We start from the raw sequence: 19,591 nt of genomic DNA on the forward strand, positions 1-19,591 counted from the left end.
TTTTTTTGCAAAAGTTTAGTCACTCTTTAAGAGAAGAGATCAATTGCTTGGCACAAACAAGGAAAAGCAAACAAAAAGATAGCAAAGCAATTAAATATTTGCAAACATTACATCCCTATGAAGGTCACTGATCACTTTTAGAGCACTGAAATTGCAAACATTAGATATTATAGGTATTTTTCTAGCCTGCGCCTGACAGTCACATTGTATGTGAACTTGTTAGAACCGATATTGTATGTGATGGAGGGTTAAAAGAAAATCTAAAGTTACACATTTTTGGACTACTATCTTGTCACAGCCTACAAACCCCTATACAATCCAGGTATTTGATGTGTTTTATCTCAACTCACCTGATATAACTAATGAAGCCCTTGAATAGTAGCATCAGATGTGATTGAGGCAACACCTGAGTGGAATTTTTTATTTTATAAGGTTATGTGCCCACGATGCAGAAATGCTCAGGATTTTCTCCCTGGCAGAAAAAAACGCATGCGGATTGTACATGCGGATTGTACATGCATTTTTCCTGCCAGGGACATGCGGATGTGAAGCGTTCTTCACATGCATTTCCGCATGCGGGTTGACAAGCGCTTCCAAGCTTTCCAAGCGATTTTAGCATCACTTGGAAAGTGCTTGACAACTTGGTCACTCTATATAAATCCATGCAAACGGCATGGATTTATATCGTGTGACCTTAAAGAATGGTAAAAAATAAAAAAATAAATCTATACTTACCTTTTGTTGGCCCCCGGAGTCTTGCTTCACTCCGTTCTCCCTTGCCGGCAGCTCGCGGTACACTGCGCTGAAGGACCTGCCGTCACATGACTATGACGTCAGTGCAGGTCCTTCAGTCCATCGCGCAGCGGGGACCATCAGAAGGTAAATATAATATTTTTTTTTATGCAAGTCAGTGGCGGCGAAAACGCAGCACTTCCGCAAAATAATTGGTAGTGCTGCGTTTTTTTTCGTAATGATAATCCGCAGCGTAAATTTCCGCAGCATGTGCACAGCACATGCGGATTATCATTGGGGAACAAGGCAGGCCTTCTACCATGCGTTTTTTAAGCGTTTCTGCAGCGATTTTGCCGCTGCGGAAACGCTTAAAAAAACGCATCGTGGGCACACAGCCTTAGGGTTACTACTGTATTCTGGGGGTTAAATAATTCTGAGACTGCAGTGGTCCTTAAATTGGCCTTTTATGGTGAATTTGGTTATGCTCAGGTATTTCAATTGGTTTTATTTGAATGGGTTAGTACTGCAGAAATGTGTAAATATTGCTAATTTACAATTTTTTTCAAAGGAGGTTTAAATAATTAATATTATGGTATATTGATTTTTTTTCTCTTAATTTTATAGTCTAGGTATGGAGCATGATGGTCAAGGAAATCGTTGTGCTGATGAAACAAGTATGGGAAGTATTATGGCTCCTCTGGTGCAAGCCGCATTCCATCGCTATCACTGGTCAAGATGCAGTAAACAGGAACTTAATAGATACATTCAGTAAGTTCCTGAAATTCTATTCTAAAGATGAAACATTCATTTAAAGTAATTTTGTTTCTGTAGGTGGAAGACTTCTGTGGCTTTATAGATGTGTAATCTGAACATCTGTATGTAAAACCTGTGAATAGTGGATGAGTCAGAAGCAACAATAAAGGTCTAGACAGTCTTTTGTAGTTTGGCTGTGACCTGAGTGCAATCACTCGCTGGAATCTCTCTGTCTCCTCCTGGTGTATTGTATATCTGAAGGTTCTCCTTTGTCTATTCTAAGCACTGCTGTGTCATTTAAATAATCAATGTTAAACATATTAGGTCCTTGTACTCTAAAAAGGCTTGTGCAAATTTCCGTCAGCAAAAAGAGGAAATAAAAATCATCTTCGTGTTCTGGATTTTACCTTTAGATTCATTAAGGCCCCGTCACACATAACGAGATCGCTAGCGAGATCGCTGATGAGTCACGTTTTGGTGACGCAATAGCGATCTCGCTAGCGATCTCGTTATGTCTGACATGTAGCAACGATCAGGCCCCTGCTGTTAGATCGCTGATCGTTACAAAGCTTCCTGGACCATTCCTGGGTCGTTGCGCTCCCGCTGGGCAGTGTGCATCGCTGTATTTGACACCTTGTCAACAACCTCGCTAGCGATTCAGAACTGAGACACGTAGAGGTGCATAAATTGGACTTTTCTACGTTCATCGTCCCCGATTGGTGGTCGCTACTGCGTCCTTGTTTTTTCAGATCCCACCAGCGTTCTCCGGCTGTGACTCCACTTTGAACAAATCAGACATCTTTAGCGAAGTAGGTATTGTTTGGGGTCTCAAATGAGTTTCCATTTTTAATTCATTTATAGGACATCTACCAATTATCTGCTATCATTGCTCTTCAGGGAGTGAGGGCTTGGCTTCAATAGCGATCTCGTTAGCGATCTCGTTATGTGTGACGGGGCACCAGGACCGTTAAAATACTGGCAGCAGTTGTCGCAGCAGGTCTTCGCATCATGGGTGTTTCTGCCATGTCCCACTGGTTGAAGGCCTGCAATTGCAGGATCGTTTGCACGCTATACACCGAGCTCCACTTCCCCATTGGCTCGGTCCACAGAGTCCACAAAGCCAGGCGGACAGTACGTAATTGCATCACGTCGACGAAGAAAGTTTTGAAGCGTGCAACAGGCCAAAAGAACAGAGTCTATTGATTTAAGCTTCATGTTAATTGGCGTATGAAAAACTCTGAAGCGGTTGGCCACGACAGCGTGTCAGAAAACGTGCTGTGTGGGTGTGTGTGCATGAGACCCCTAAAATATCTGCCCATGCAAAAGCATATATATACAGATAGAAGCCAAGCCCTCCCTCCCTGAAGAGCAATGATAGCAGATAATTGGTAGATGTCCTATAAATGAATTAAAAATGGAAACTCATTTAAGACCCCAAACAATACCTACTTCGCTAAAGATGTCTAATTTGTTCAAAGTGGAGTCACAGCCGGAGAACGCTGGTGGGATCTGAAAAACAAGGACGCAGTAGCGACCACCAATCGGGGACGATGAACGCAGAAAAGTCCAATTTATGCACCTCTACGTGTCTCAGTTCTGAATCGCTAGCGAGGTCGTTGACAAGGTGTCAAATACAGCGATGCACACTGCCCAGCGGGAGCGCAACGACCCAGGAATGGTCCAGGAAGCTTTGTAACGATCAGCGATCTCACAGCAGGGGCCTGATCGTTGCTACCTGTCAGACATAACGAGATCGCTAGCGAGATCGCTATTGCGTCACCAAAACGTGACTCATCAGCGATCTCGCTAGCGATCTCGTTATGTGTGACGGGGCCTTTACAGTTATGTTTATTAAAGACTAAAGGTGACCATTAGTGATGAGTGAGCACTAAAATGCTCGGGTCGAGCAAATTGGAATGCTCGAGTACTCGGTCCAAGCAACGAGTCCAATGTAAGTCTATGGGAAACTCGAGCATTTTTCCAGTGGCCCCTCTGGGAGGTCTGCAGGGGGCCTAAAACTTGCCCAAATCAATTGGAACAGTCCTGAAATAGAATGGGAACAACATGGTGAAGACCCCTGGAAGCATCTCTGACTCCCAGGTCACTGCTGTGAACAATGTTGTCAGAGTATTACGACTCTTTTATGGGCTCACAATAAAACATACGAAAACTAAACCAAAATGGATTCTCCTGGGAAAAATGTTAAGGAACATCCTTTCCAGGGTAATGACTTGTATATAAGGCACATTAAATAGCCAAAAACAAAAATGCTCCTCCACACCTTGGTCTATGTTTACACGTAGCGTTTTTAATGCGTTTTTGCACTTTTGCATTGCTTTCAACTGAAAAATACATTCACCATTAAATGTCATTTTAACATTTTACTACTTTATCTGGCCATGTGGCGTGTGAGACATAATCAGACACATCCTATTTCATTTATGAAGGAAGGACTCTGAAAGTCACAATGCCTATTTTTATTGGGCCATCAGGGGGGCCTTACTATTCTTAAAGGGCCAGCAGTCGGCCCTCACTATTGTTAGAGGTCCATCAGCCAGCTATGCTTTGTTGCTCCCATTATTAAAGAGTGGGTCTCCTATACTGTTATTGCGTATCCAAAAGTTTGGATGCACCCCAATACCCCTTTGAAGAGACATAGAGGAGGGCGTCAGTAACAAAATGTTCCCATTATAAAGGAGCAGTTCTGCTATACAGTTATTGCGTAAGCAGTGACTACAACGGCTGCCTAAATTTTGGACGCATCCCAATACCAATTTGAAGACACATAGAGGTGTCCCTCAGTAACAAAATGTTCCTGTCAGGTATTCCACAGAGACGATACCGGGGAGATCACACAATAGCTCACCATGCGTCACTCTGTCACGGATTTCGTCAGTGATCCGTGAGCACACGGTCCCCACTACGCTCTATGTAGGTATCAGCAAGCGACCAGTGAGCGTATGGCATCACACCTCTGGATTCCAATGCATGGAATATGTGTTTACGCCCTCCGTACGGTCACTGTCAGCTTCACGATAGCCTGATTAATAATATCATTCGCTGCCACCACTGGCCAAGGTTGAAATATAATACAGGCATGGCTGGACGCCTGCATTCTGGTAGTGTATGGCTTCAGGGGAGGGAACAATTACAGGACAAAAGAAACAGAACTGTTACATTTTATATTTAATCCAAAAGGGAGGCGGTGTTATGAAAAATAAACAAGATTTTACAAAAGGGGACAATTACAATATATAGGCAATTGCACAAAATAATAAGGATTAAAGAAGAAACTTACTCTATACAGCTCGCAGGGACGAATCAGCGTAGGTGAAGGGGAGACGCTCCAGATTTGACTGTTATCGAACTGAATTCATTGATATACTAAATATATACTCCCGGCAAGAATATTGATCAATCTCCCTTTGGCTCTCTTATGCCGAAGGGGAAGATCGGCTCACACACCCCTGTGTGTGCTCGGCTCCACCCTTCATGTTTGTATAAAAAATCTGGGTTTTTATGGATACGTTATCGCTGGTTGATCCCAGAAGCCCAAACGTGGTAACATATTTTATATTATGATTATGAGTTGCAGTCTGCTATTTTGCTACTTTTGCGCCACAGCTCCCTGGTTTGGCTTACAGCCATGAGAAAATATGCATACGTTCCTTGGCTGACCCTGCCACTAAAAATATAGGTCCCGTTATTATTGGACGGGTGTAACTTTAGTTATTCCATATTTCATATCGGTTCTGAAAATCCTGCAATCTGTGGCTGGGGAATTGTCCTAATTATTTGTGAGTGCCTTTGAACTTAGCCAGCCATTTCCTCTTTCCTTCAATCTGTAGCCTGTGAGAAGAGGGACTGCATTCGTATGTTAATTGGGTCCTGTAGCACTTCTCTTTGTTCCAGCATCTGGCTAACTAGCCGCTTTTCCTGTGTGCTGAGACTTGCACACAGGCAGCTGCGTGGAGTGTTAATTTGCATAGGAGACACTTTAGATAGTCAGCTCTTCTCTTGACAAATACTATAGGGGAGGTGTGAGGAGAGCTTCAAGGAGAAATGGTTAATATTTCCCTGACAGTTCCCATTATAAAGGAGCGGTTTTGCTATACAGTTATTGCGCATGCAGTAAGTACAACGGCTGCCTAAATTTGGGAAATACCCCAATACCAATTTGAAGACACATAGAGGTGGGCCTCAGTAACAAAATGTTCCCACTAGAAAGGAGCGGTTCTGCTATACAGTTATTGTGTATGCAGTGACTACAACGGCTGCCTACATTTGGGAAATACCCCAATACCAATTTGAAGACACATAGAGGTGGGCCTCAGTAACAAAATGTTCCCATTATAAAGGAGCGGTTCTTCTATACAGTGTATAGAATGACTGTAACGGCTGCCTAAATTTAGGAGGACAAGGATGTGGATGTGGTGGCTGATGGTGGTAGTTGCGAGTATGCAACGACAGGTGCAGGGCAGGAGGCATCTTCGCTTGCGTCATGGACTGGGGATTGGCGTACACGCACCACAGCGGAACAAGCAGTGGTGTCACCTGCAGACAATGTTTCTGGACCCTAGCGTTCGGCCCACCTAGTTGGGTGCTTTGCTATCATGTGCTTGAGCATGCTGGTGGTGGTCAAGCTGGTAGTTTTGCTGCCCCTGCTAATGCTGGCCTGGCAGATGGTGCAAATGGCCTTTTTAGGGTTATCTGTAGAGTCTTTAAAAAAAAACAGACTCGGGAAGACCTAACAGTTGTACTGGCAACTTCAGTCGTGTTGGTGTTCCGTGGAATGGTTGCCCATCTTGTGTCTGCGGCCACCCCACTGCTTGTTCCTGCCTGTTGTAGTGCTACGCCTCCCTCCCCCTGTCTGCTGCTGTCCTCGCTCTGCATGTCACCTTGCCAGGTTAGGTCAGTGACTTCATTGTCCACCACCTCGTCTTCCACTTCCGCACCCTGGTCTTCCTCCTGACTTTCTGGCAATTGTGTCTCATCATCATCCACCTCTTGTGACAGTAATTGCATTTTCCCACCATCGCCTTCGTGTGACCGTGGCTGCTCAAATATTTCGGCATCGCTCTATGCGATCTCCTCTTGCCTCGCATGAAGCTGGCCAGGTGAGAGGCCAGAAGAATCTATAAATGGAAAAGTGAACAGCTCCTTGGAGTGTCCAAGTGTGGGATCAGTTGTCTCTGGGCCCGCCTCATGGTGGGAGGAAGGAGGATCAGGGTGAGGAATATGCGGTCCAGACTCACGGCTACTGAGACTTGACTGTGTGGAAGACAGGGTGGTGGTGGTAAAGTGACTGGAAGGATTATCTGCTATCCAACCAACAACCTTTTGACACTGCTCTGGGTTCAATAGTGGTATGCTGTGGTCCCCTACTAATTAGGACAGGAAGGTCTGGCGAAAAGATGTGGGTGTTTGTTGTGGTACAATTTCAGCTTGCCCACGGCCTCGGCCTCTGCATGCACCTTCACCATCATGTTCACTTCCCGATCCCTTGCCACATGCCTTGCCCATTTTAAATGGAGGATAATATTTTGCACGGTCGCTACAAATGGCTGGATTTCTACCGCAGTTATATGTGATACGTCTGACAGACACCCATGGTTTTAAATAGCAGGCTTGTAGTTTCCTATTATTCACAGCGACCACGTGTGAATAGCTTCACTGACACACTGCTACAAACTGTAAATGGAGGACAATATTTTCCTCGTTCACTACAAATTTCTGGATTTTTATCGCTGTAACATGGGATCACGTCTGACGATGGAAAAGATCTGGCTGTATTTTGCTGTGCTAACAAACAAATAGAGCAGTAAAATGTTGGACACTATTACTTTTTTAGAAAATAATCAGGATTAAGATAAAAAAAAATTAGCCCTGGCCCCTGATATCTGGAGCTATCTAGTGTTCACAAATTTCTGTGCCTGCCTAACTCCTGCTATCACCACTGAATATATGCAGCTGGATTAGTCCTCAGAAGGACTGTTAGTTCAGATGGATATATATATACTCTTGGAGTACCTATATCTAACTATTACTCTGCCAATTCTGTCCCTCACACAGCAGCACCTCTCCCTACTCTGCCTGTTTCGGGGTTAGACTGTGACGAGCATAGGGGCACCAGGTCTTATATAGACCCGATGATGATATGCGGCCAGCCAATCACTGTAATGCCACAACCAACATGGCTATGGCATTACAGTGCGTGGCAAGCAATCCCTGCATGTTCATTGGCTCTCTAAAGAGCACCAAACATGCAGGGTGGGGACCCGAGCTCCTGCCCGAACATCCCGGAAATACTCGCCAAGCGCCAAGCATGTTGAATAGTGAGATGCTCTGGCAAGTACCGAGCAGTGTCGAGCATGCTCGCTCATCACTAGTGACCATACATCGTTGATGATTGTCATCTGGCCAACAGTTACAGTATATATCCCTTTTAACCTCCCTATAACTTGACTTGACCAAGCGTGCATGTGTTCTAAATGACAAAAGTTAAATAAGCTGTGGTTGCTTATCTCCTAAGAGATCTATTGGTGGTTTATCCCAAGTGAGAACAAAGGATCACACATGTTAAAATCCAACATGTGTGATCCTTCTTTTCCCAATATCTGTCATTGGGGGTGGGTCTGGCACCTCATATATACAGACGCATTTATATTAGGAGGTAAGTTGACTTTAATCTAATGTGTATGACCACTTTCAGCAACTATACAGCAAATATCTTCATTAGATCACATACTGCCAAGACGATTGTGTTCATCGGTTGCTATAAACATGGCCAAGAAGGCTGACCAAAAATCCCGTCACCATTCTACTGGAAATAAATAAAAAAAGATTTACAGACTGAATTTTTAATTTTCCAGTTAACCAAGAAATTGTCTGAAGGGTATTTCTTTTGCTCCCTATAAGCATGTAATAAAATAAATATTACTGTTATCAAACGGATGCAATCTAAGTTAAAATGAAAAAATAATCCTAGCATAACTATAAAACAAAACACCTACAGTACAGACCAAAAGTTTGGACACACCTTCTTATTTAAAGATTTTTCTGTATTTTCATGACTTTGAAAATTGTACATTCGCACTGAAGGCATCAAAACTATGAATTAACACATGTGGAATTATATACTTAACAAAAAAGTGTGAAACAACTGAAAATATATATTATATTCTAGGTTCTTCAAAGTAGCAACCTTTTGCTTTGATGACTGCTTTGCACACTCTTGGCATTCTCTTGATGAGCTTCAAGAGGTAGTCACCGGAAATGGTCTTCCAACAATCTTGAAGGAGTTCCCAGAGATGCTTAGCACTTGTTGGCCCTTTTGCCTTCACTCTGCGGTCCAGCTCACCCCAAACCATCTCGATTGGGTTCAGGTTTGCTGACTGTGGAGGCGTAGCACCCCATCACTCTCCTTCTTGGTCAGATAGCCCTTACACAGCCTGGAGGTGTGTTTGGAGTCATTGTCCTGTTGAAAAATAAATGATGTTCCAACTAAATGCAAACCGGATGGAATAGCATGCCGCTGCAAGATGCTGTGGTAGCCATGCTGGTTCAGTATGCCTTCAATTTTGAATAAATCCCCAACAGTGTCACCAGCAAAGCACCCACACACCATCACACCTCCTCCATGCTTGACGGTGGGAACCAGGCATGTCGAGTCCATCCATTCACCTTTTTTGCGTCGCACAAAGACACGGTGGTTGGAACCAAAGATCTCAAATTTAGACTCATCAGACCAAAGCACATATTTGCACTGGTCTAATGTCTATTCCTTGTGTTCTTTAGCCCAAACAAGTCTCTTCTGCTTGTTGCCTGTCTTTAGCAGTGGTTTCCTAGCAGCTATTTTACCATGAAGGCCTGCTGCACAAAGTCTCCTCTTAACAGTTGTTGTAGAGATGTGTCTGCTGCTAGAACTCTGTGTGGCATTGACCTGGTCTCTAATCTGAGCTGCTGTTATCCTGTGATTTCTGAGGCTGGTGACTCGGATAAACTTATCCTCAGAAGCAGAGGTGACTCTTGGTCTTCCTTTCCTGGGGCGGTCCTCATGTGAGCCAGTTTCTTTGTAGTGCTTGATGGTTTTTGCAACTGCACTTGGGGACACTTTCAAAGTTTGCCCAATTTTTCGCACTGACTGACCTTCATTTCTTAAACTAATGACGGCCACTCGTTTTTCTTTACTTAGCTGCTTTTTTCTTGCCATAATACAAATTCTAACAGTCTATTCAGTAGGACTATCAGCTGTGTATCCACCAGACTTCTGCACAACACAACTGATGGTCCCAACCCCATTTATAAGGCAAGAAATCCCACTTATTAAACCTGACAGGGCACATCTGTGAAGTGAAAACCATTTCCGGTGACTACCTCTTGAAGCTCATCAAGAGAATGCCAAGAGTGTGCAAAGCAGTCATCAAAGCAAAAGGTGGCTACTTTGAAGAACCTAGAATATAAGACATATTTTCAGTTGTTTCACACTTTTTTGCTAAGTATATAATTCCACATGTGTTAATTCATAGTTTTGATGCCTTCAGTGTGAATGTACAATTTTCATAGTCATGAAAATACAGAAAAATCTTTAAATGAGAAGGTGTGTCCAAACTTTTGGTCTGTACTGTATATAGAAAAAAATACAACCTCTTACATACCAATTTGAAAATCACTATTTAGACAAATACAAAAAAAACATGATATCACAAAATAACAGACCCATAAAGCACTTTAATGGGTGAGCAAATCATCAAAACCAGATGACGAATTCATACACAGTCATCATACAAAGTTTTCAAGGTGCGATACGCTAAATAAATTTAAATTGATAAATTGATTCCAATAGCATGAACGTATGAAGAAGCATAGTGCGAAACACGCATCGGATGCGTTTCTCTGGCTGAAATGTTACGGTTACCACTGTGTTGTCATGTATGATTGTGTTATGCCTTTATTGCCATTCTGTGCTGTATGTACCTATAATGCTCTCAGGATTCAACTTCTGTTATAGGCACTTAATTCTGATTGATTATATTATTAAATCAACATACATTCATTTTGTTGGAAACTATTTGTATTTAATTGCCTTATTGCAGCTGTGGACTTTATATGCTGGCTGTGTATTTACTCACCCATTGAGGTGTTTTATGTGTCTGGTATTGTATGATTTCCATGTTTTCCATGGTTATTGGTGTCGATAAAAATTGATTTTATATTAGTATACATAAGCTCCACAAGCTTTTTCTATTTAAGTACTATCTAAAATACTGTATGTATGTTCAAGGGTTTCCTGAAGTTTTTGGATTGTTCATCACAACTTTCCAGGCTCATTCATGTATAATATGGAACGCTGAATGGTTGCATGTAATATTACATTTCCTCTGAATCTGAAAGTACCCTGGCAGTTATGGCTGGCTACAGGTTTTTAAATAGGATCCTTTTAAGGTTTATGAGGACATTTACCTTATTTTTGAGACTATAAGATGTACTGGACCATAAGACGAACCTAGGTTTTAGAGGAGGAATATAGAAAAAAAAATTTAAGTAAAAAATGTGGTCATGATGCACTGTTATGGGGGGGGGGCTTCTGTCCCCCAATTCTATACTATTATCCCCCATCCTGGTATATATATGTACCCATCCTGGTATATATGCCCCCCCTTCCTGATATATATATATATATGTCCCCATCCAGATATATGTGATCCCCATCCTGGTATATATGTCCCCCAATCCAGATAAATATGGCCCCCAATCCAGGTACATATGGACCCCAATCCAGGCATATATGGCCCCCAATCCAGGTATACATGGCCCCCAATCCAGGTATACATGGCACCCCATCAAGGTATACATGGCACCCCATCCTAATCTTGGAATGTATGGTCCCCTCATCCCCATCCTGGTATACATGCCCCCTCATTTCCATCCTGGTATACATGGCCCCCTCATCCTGGTATGCATGTCCTCTCATCTCCTTCCTGGTATACATTGCCCCCTCATCCCTATCCTGGTATATATGGCCCCCATCACGCTGCACATATAAAAAAATGAACGATTCTACTCACTTTCCCTTAGCTCCAGTGCTGCGTCCTGTTCTGTTGCCAGCAGCTAATCTCAGCATGTAAGCAGCGCAAAACGTCACTGCCATGGACTCCCACACGCAGAGATCAGCTGCCGGAATATTCACTGCTCTCACTGCCGGGACTATGGGCGTGGAGAGCAGTGAATATTAATTTCCTTTAATAGCGGGCACGGTGTTAGCCGCAGTAGCCGGCATCCTGCAGCGACTGGGCGATCATGTGTGCCCCCGAAAATTAATATTCACTGCTCTCCACGCCCATGGGAATAGGGAGCAGTGAATATTCATTCTCTTTAATAGCGGGCACATGTGATCGCCGAGCAACTGCAGGAAGCCGGCGTCTGCGGTTAACAGTGTGTCCGCTATTAAAGAAAATGAATATTCACTGCTCTCCCATGGGCGTGAAGAGCAGTGACTATTCATTTTTTTTAACAGCGGGCACAGTGCTAGCCACAGCAGCCGGTTCCTGTCTCCTGTGACCCGCTCCTCTGTTGCAGCAGCACCCCACCATCCACAGCCACGAGATACATCTGGACTATAAGATGCAAACCCCACTTTCTACAAAAATTTTGGAGGGGAAAAATGCTTCTTATAGTCCGAAAAATACAGTAAGCTGGGAGACATATTCATGGATAAATTATATTTACACTACTTTTAGAGCGTTTCCACACAACAGATTTGTTGCAGACATTTCTCAATTTTAGATTCTATCTCAATAGAGCCTGCAGTAATACATGCAACAGAAACAAACCCAATTAGACTCATTTTCAATTGCAGATTTTTCTGCAACAAATCGTCTGTGTGTGAGAACTATTCTTATATCTCACGGGAATAACTGATTGTTACCACTTTCTGTGTCATCAGTAATTAATGGGCAATGTTCTGCTTATTCTATTCTGTTTTAGTTCCTATGATTGTCTCCTGGATGATCCCTTTGAACATAAATGGCCAAAGCTCCCAGAATTACCAGGAATTAACTACTCTATGGATGAACAATGCAGATTTGACTTTGGAGTCGGTTACAGGATGTGCACTGCTGTGAGTATCACATTAACACTTTAACCATAGAGCCAATACATAATGATTTGTAGACTCAGTTGTAGATAAACTTACATGTAGCAACAGTAGTAGTATTGTATAATATCTTTGTCAGATTTACCATAGTTTAAAGGTGGTCTAGAATAGATTAACTGCTTTATAATGGACATTGGAACAGATTAATCCTTGTTAAACCTACGCATTTCGAACTCAACCGTTCTTAACCAAGGTTTCGAAATGGTTGATTTGAGTTTGAAATGCGTAGGTTTAACAAGGATTGATGTATCCCGATGTTGCTCATTGCCACTTATAATGTAATGATATATTTTTCTACCTTTTTATTGTTTAAAGGTGGGTTACACTTTCTGACTTGTTGCACTAAACGACCACCAATCAGCTGCTTGTTTTCAGTATGCACGTGTTTCTTTTTTACCTCATTTGGACAGGCTGAACACTCTTCAAATGTGCCCAGAGTGATCAGCAATAGATCATTCTGTGTGCCTAGACTGCCATTGTTCTAAGCAGCACCTGTCCTTTTTACACAGGATGATGTGTGGCGGCCGAAAATAATGATCTTTTAACCAAGCCAAAACATCATTTCACCTGACCAACGAGCATTTTACTTGCATATCATGTGATCGGAAGCCTGTTTACATTGCACGATTATCATACGTTTATTATAATCATGCAGTGTAGCTGCAGCTTATAGATTGTTGTCTAATAGATACATTATAATTCCCTTTAAACTGGAACAGTTAAGATTAACAAGAAATTGACAGATGTTCATGTAACATTTTTTCTTTTATCATAATAAGTTTTCAGATTGCAAAAAGGTTGGTGGTTTATGCTTTATTTCTTATACTGGAGAAGATATAGGGGTTGTATGAGATTTTTAAAAAGGACTACTATTTTTTTAAAACAGAGCTTTGAATAGAAATTCCATTCACTGACCATGAACAGGAGTTGCACATTTTGCAGAAAAAGGCATTTGTTAAAGGGAACCTGTCACCAGAAAAAAACACTATTAACCTGTAGATATGGGGTTAATCTGTAAGTTAATAGCGTTATTAATCTGCCCGGCACCAACACTTAGCCATACGCTGAGGGGAGAAAATGAACTTTATTCCCCCAGCAGCTTTCCGGTTTAAGTTGTGGGGACCCACCGGCGCCACCCCAGTGAGTGAAACCAAGACGGTGCCGAGGTGGGGCAGGGGAGGGAATAAAGTTAACTTTCTCCCCAAAGTGTTCAGCTAAGTGTGGGCATCGGGCAAGTTAATAACCCTATTAACCTACAGATTAACCCCATATCTGCAGGTTAATAGCGTTTTTGCTGGTGACAGGTTCCCTTTAAGCTTTCATTGCATCTGTAGATATTGTTTTTGGATGTAAACGTTTACTTGAAAACCTACTATTGTATGCAAAAGCATAAAAAACACAATTTATCTGATCTGACGTCAGTTGTTGGTGAGGTGCTGCTGGGGGTGCAGTTTTGACAAAAGTTTTATTTTGCTCTAATCTTTGTTGAGATTATTATAATGTCATATTTGGTTTAGAAAATCAATCAAAGACAAGTTTAGAGGTGTTTTTTTTTTTAATTTGCACACCCAGCAATTCATTCTGTTCTGGCTGATGAGGTCCAAGCAGAAAAAGAATTATAAGTCTTCATCTAAATTCATGTGTTTGCTAGGGAGATATTTTTCAGACAAGCAAGTGACAGCTAACTCTACTGTTGGTGGGACATGGACAGCAGAATGTTGCGCATAAATCTTCATTACAATTGCTTGACACAACTTATATATCATTACTTTAAAATTACAAGGATATACATTTTTCCAAGGTGAAAAATCTTTAAGAAAATCACAACCTTTGCTCAATAATTTTCAAAGCACATGAAAGCATATAGACTTATATTATGGGTTCTCTTTTATGAATGTCATGACTTGTTCTTCTCTGTTGAATTTAGCCTTTTGGTGATTAAATGTATGGAAAGGCTAATGTTTATTCTCACAGTTTAGGACGTTTGACCCTTGCAAGCAGCTGTGGTGCAGTCACCCAGATAATCCCTATTTCTGCAAAACGAAAAAGGGCCCCCCTCTCGATGGAACTGAATGTTCTCCTGGAAAGGTACTTATTCTTAATAACATTTCTACAGTTTGCTGCTGACTTGACATCTTTTTGATTTTGTGAATCTATATCTTACTTTGAACAATCTGTCATGAGTGGGGTTAATTGGTTATCTTGAAATAATTTTATTGAACATCTCAGAACCAAAATATTAATTGGCACAATGAAATAAGATCTATGTAAACATATGCTGAGATGACAGCACTGCCTTAAAGTGAACCTGACAGCTGATACATGCTGCCCAATCTGTGGCACCGGCTGTATGATATCAGCCAGGTATGTTTGACTCTGAAACACTGCGACGTTTCAGAGAAAAACAGCTTAAAAGCCGCCGGGGACTGAGACCGTGCTATAGACTAATCAGACAGGCAGGTCCTCAGCAGCTTCTCACCACCCACTCTGCTGGATTGATAGGTCACTGCCTATACATGCACGTAAGCAGACACCTGTCGATCAAGGGCTGCGGTTGGGGAGAAGCTACCGGGAACCCGCCTATCCAACTAGTATGCAGCGTGGTCTCGGTCCCCAGCAGCGCTTAAATGATGCTTTTCGAACATACCTGGCTGAGTTTGTACAGCCAGTGCCTGATATATGCTGCCCACAAATTGGGCTGCATGTATCAGCTGTCAAGTTCTCTTTTAATTGCCATATTCTCACTGTAGTGCTTGACTCTCTTCATGACTTCTGTAGACTTTAGTAGAGATGGCAATTTCGCTCTGCTCAGCCTTGTCCACCGCACCTGCGGTTTCGCTCTGCTCAGCCTTGTCCACCGCACCTGCGGTTTCGCTCTGCTCAGCCTTGTCCACCGCACCTGCAGTTTCGCTCTGCTCAGCCTTGTCCACCGCACCTGCGGTTTCGCTCTGCTCAGCCTTGTCCACCGCACCTGCGGTTTCGCTTTACTCTGCTTGACTACCGCATCTGCGCCTCTGAACCCGTCTCCCAGTCTGTACTGGACCTTATCCAGCCTGCGCTCCAACCTGCTAGTACCTCCCTGTCTGCATACCAGCCGTGCTTGCCAGTGTCCACCTGTCTGCATACCAGCCGTGCTTGCCAGTGCCCACCTGTCTGCATACCAGCCGTGCTTGCAAGTGCTCACCTGTCTGCATACCAGCCGTGCTTGCCAGTGCCCACCTGTCTGCATACCAGCCATGCTTGCCAGTGCCCACCTGTCTGCATATCAGCCGTATTTGCCAATACCCACTTGCCTGTATGCCAGTCTAACCTGTCTGTTCTTGCATTCCCCGGTGTGGGTCAACAACTGTGACCGGGGTCTGACCTGGAGTCGCACCTGGTCCCTCTGTTCGGTTCCTCCTTGGTCCACGGAGTCGACTAAACCGCCGTGCGACCTTGGTCGGATCGGGTTGATACTTAGTTACGCCCCCCCAGGCACTCCTCGGTTCATGGTACAGTGGGATCACTAATCACGCTCACGCCAGTCAGTCCAGGCGCGAGCGTAACAGTTTGCTCAGGCCATGGTTCCCGTTGAGCCCCACGGCCTTTCGCTCTCAGAGACATTTTGAATCCTTGTCTGGCGAATACGTGCACCAAGAAAATTTTTTTTTTTTCTCAAGCTATGGCCCAGGCGATTTATGCACCAGCCCAAATGGATCTATCAGCACTCGTTCCTGCGGATCCACCACGGTACTATGGGGATCCAAAACGAAGCCGTGCATTTGTGGAGCAAAGCATGCTGCATTTCAAGTTCTATGCTCACTATTTTCCTACCGATCGGGTTAAAGTGGCATTTATGATGTCCTACCTAGCGGGTGACGCCTTGAAATGGATCACATCCCTATGGGAAGCATGGGATCCTATCGTCTTTGACCTGCAGGCCTTCCTAGTGGCATTTCTAATGGTCTTCGATGACCCTAATCCTGAAGCCTCTGCTAAAGCTTCCCTTCCCAATATCCCTGTGCAACCCCGATGGGTAATGTGTGTAGGTAGCCTACCAGTCCTCCAGCCCAAAGAGACTGCTGCCCACCCAGAATCCACACAGGATGACTATGCTCCACAGAATACTTCTCTTCCCAACCTCAAGAGGCAGTCCAGACGTGCAAGGCGTAGAGGTAAACCGTCACGCCAGGTTCTGTCCTCCCAAAGACCTCCTGTTCCCCAGCCTGTAGAGGCAGCTTTCCGCACAGAATCCATGAAGGATGACTATGTTCGTCAGGCAAAGCAGAAGCCAGAACTCAGTCACAAAATCGGATTGCGGTCCCGCTGCGGTGGTTTGGGACCCCCTGACGGTCTTTGTCCAGCGAAGGTTGGAGAATCCCAAGACATTAGGCCTGTAGGAGAGGCTGCCCTTGGCGTTAGTGTTTCCTCTCCACAGATGACCATGACTGTCTCCGTGGCAAGTGAAGGCCTCGGATTAACCGGAAGTTTCGGGCTTAAAGCCTTGAAGAGTCAGTGTCTGATTCCCATCCGACAACTCCAGAAGCCGGTTTGGGCATTGTCAGCAGAAGGACGAGCCCTACTCAGAAACAGTCAAAATATGTCTGTACAAATTAAGCTCCAGATTGGAGCATTACACATGAAGAAGTTCACATTCCAGCTGCTGACTGGCTTAGCCACAGGTCGTCCAGAGCCGAGAGATCTAGTGCCCGCTCAGGTCTGGAGATCCTGCATGGTGTATCCTGGGGGACTGCTGAGGTACAAGGGGTGTCCAGTCCCACATCTTCAGGACAGTCAGCAGTTTCTTCTTCTTCTTCACCAGATCTGCTGGTCGCTGACTCGCTGTGCGCTGAAGTCTCTGAGGGAAGAGAAGCGGAGGCGATGTCCCCACACAGTCTTGACGATTGTACCAATGATCTGGCTTCAGGTACCGTCCCGCCTTACAGACATGTCATCTCAGAAACCAGTCTGAAGATGGTCCTAAAGCAAGGACCCTCCCTCTCTAATAAATCTGGTCCTACGTCCATCAAGGCGGTGTTTACCGCCGAGTCTCTGCACCCCTCCAACCAGGCGGAGGACCTCCAGTTGTCTCCTGAATCCTCTGGGGTGCTACCTGATAACAAAGGGAGAGAGACTTTCCTACACCCTGTACCTGGTACCTCGCCCACTTCATCCAGTAAGCTTGGCAAAGTGTACATTGAAGCAGTGATTACCCCCGAGTCTCTGCACCCCTCCAGCCAGGCGGAGGACCTCCAGTTGTCTCCTGAATCCACCAGAGTGCTACCTGATAACAAATGGAGAGAGACTTTCCTACACCCGGTACCTGGTACGCCGCCAACTTCATCCAGTAAGCTTGGCAAAGTGTACGTCAAGGAGGTGGTAACCCCCGAGTCTCTGCACCCCTCCAACCAGGTGGAGGACCTCCAGTTGTCTCCTGAATCCACCAGGGTGCTACCTGATAACAAATGGAGAGAGACTTTCCTGTGTGCTGTTCCTGGTAGTCCACCCACTTCATCTGTTGATGAGGATGGCTTGATAGGAGGAAGCATCCTAGTCACCAAGATGATGAGATCAGTTTCGTTTCCTCTAATGGACAGAAGAGATAATCCTCTTGAAGAGAAGGATTGGCCTCCAAATTATCTGCAGAAGACCCTTGCAGGCTTGAAGAAGAGGGGGCGTAAAGGGGGGGGGGGTACTGTAACATCCCTGGTGGCGTGCTTGCATAGTGCACCACCTCCCACTATGCAAGACTGCAATCTTACCTGTCAGTCCAGCCTACAAACCTTGCTCCAGTTCATGCTATGTGCATGTCTCTTGACTGACTGTTTAGGGCGGCGGCCCGGTTACTTCCTGATTCTTATAGCTGCTGTGGGCGCACCCCTAATGCGTCTCCAGCCTATTGCTGTGAGTCACTGGATATTTAAACCCCCTCCACCCAGTAGGAGGTGCCTGAGCAACACCTTCACTCAGTTTGTCTTTCCAACTGTATTGCTAGGTCCTGTCCTGTCTCTTGTCTGTTTCCGCCACTCTGGGGGCTGCATTCCCAGACCTGTTATCTCTGACTTCTAGTCTGTTTTCGCCTCGCTGGGGGCTGTATACCCAGGCTTGTTCTTGTATCTCTTTGCAGTAGAAGTTCCTGTCTGAACTGTATCCTAGCCTGTTACCTGTTTGTCTCTATGTCTGTACCTTCCCTTTCCCTGCAGTATCTGAACCTGCACCTAACTCCAACTCTCTGTCTCTGTACTTCCGTTAGTGAGTTTTGTGTCCACTCGCTACTTCAGGTGAAGTACCTTGTGTGTATCTGGTTCTGCTTGTTCCTTTTCCTTCCCTCCGTATCTTCCTCATGTGTTCTAGCCATTTTCCTGCATTTTCTTGTCTGTTCCATGTGAACAGAGCCCGGTCCTCTCTGCCTTGCCCACCTCACCTGCGGTTTCGCTCTGCTCAGCCTTGTCCACCGCACCTGCGGTTTCGCTCTGCTTAGCCTCGTCCACCGCACCTGCGGTTTCGCTCTGCTCAGCCTTGTCCACCACACCTGCGATTTCGCTCTGCTCAGCCTTGTCCACGGCACCTGCGGTTTCGCTCTGCTCAGCCTTGTCCACCACACCTGCGGTTTCGCTCTGCTCAGCTTTGTCCACCGCACCTGCGGTTTCGCTCTGCTCAGCCTTGTCCACCGCACCTGCGGTTTCGCTCTGCTCAGCCTTGTCCACCGCACCTGCGGTTTCGCTCTGCTCAGCCTTGTCCACCGCACCTGCGGTTTCGCTCTGCTCAGCCTTGTCCACCGCACCTGCGGTTTCGCTCTGCTCAGCCTTGTCCACCGCACCTGCGGTTTCGCTCTGCTCAGCCTTGTCTACCGCACCTGCGGTTTCGCTCTGCTCAGCCTTGTCCACCACACCTGCGGTTTCGCTCTGCTCAGCCTTGTCCACCGCACCTACGGTTTCGCTCTGCTCAGCCTTGTCCACCGCACCTGCGGTT

General features: G+C 44.8%; 1 protein-coding gene across 3 annotated transcripts in view; it reads left to right on the forward strand.

Annotated features, from left to right (window-relative positions):
• The window catches only part of ADAMTS14 (ADAM metallopeptidase with thrombospondin type 1 motif 14), a 213,834-nt gene that overhangs the window by 133,073 nt on the left and 61,170 nt on the right, over positions 1 to 19,591 (forward strand). For all 3 annotated transcript variants that reach the window (XM_073685737.1, XM_073685738.1, XM_073685739.1), the window contains exons 8-10: positions 1,357 to 1,500; positions 12,472 to 12,604; positions 14,615 to 14,728. In XM_073685737.1, coding sequence (XP_073541838.1) covers positions 1,357 to 1,500; positions 12,472 to 12,604; positions 14,615 to 14,728 — 391 coding nt within the window. The remainder of the gene's footprint in view (positions 1 to 1,356; positions 1,501 to 12,471; positions 12,605 to 14,614; positions 14,729 to 19,591) is intronic.

Source organism: Phyllobates terribilis, unplaced genomic scaffold (assembly GCF_046119375.1).
Source record: "Phyllobates terribilis strain yellow unplaced genomic scaffold, ASM4611937v1 Scaffold_5__5_contigs__length_657084704, whole genome shotgun sequence".
NCBI lineage: Eukaryota > Metazoa > Chordata > Amphibia > Anura > Dendrobatidae > Phyllobates > Phyllobates terribilis.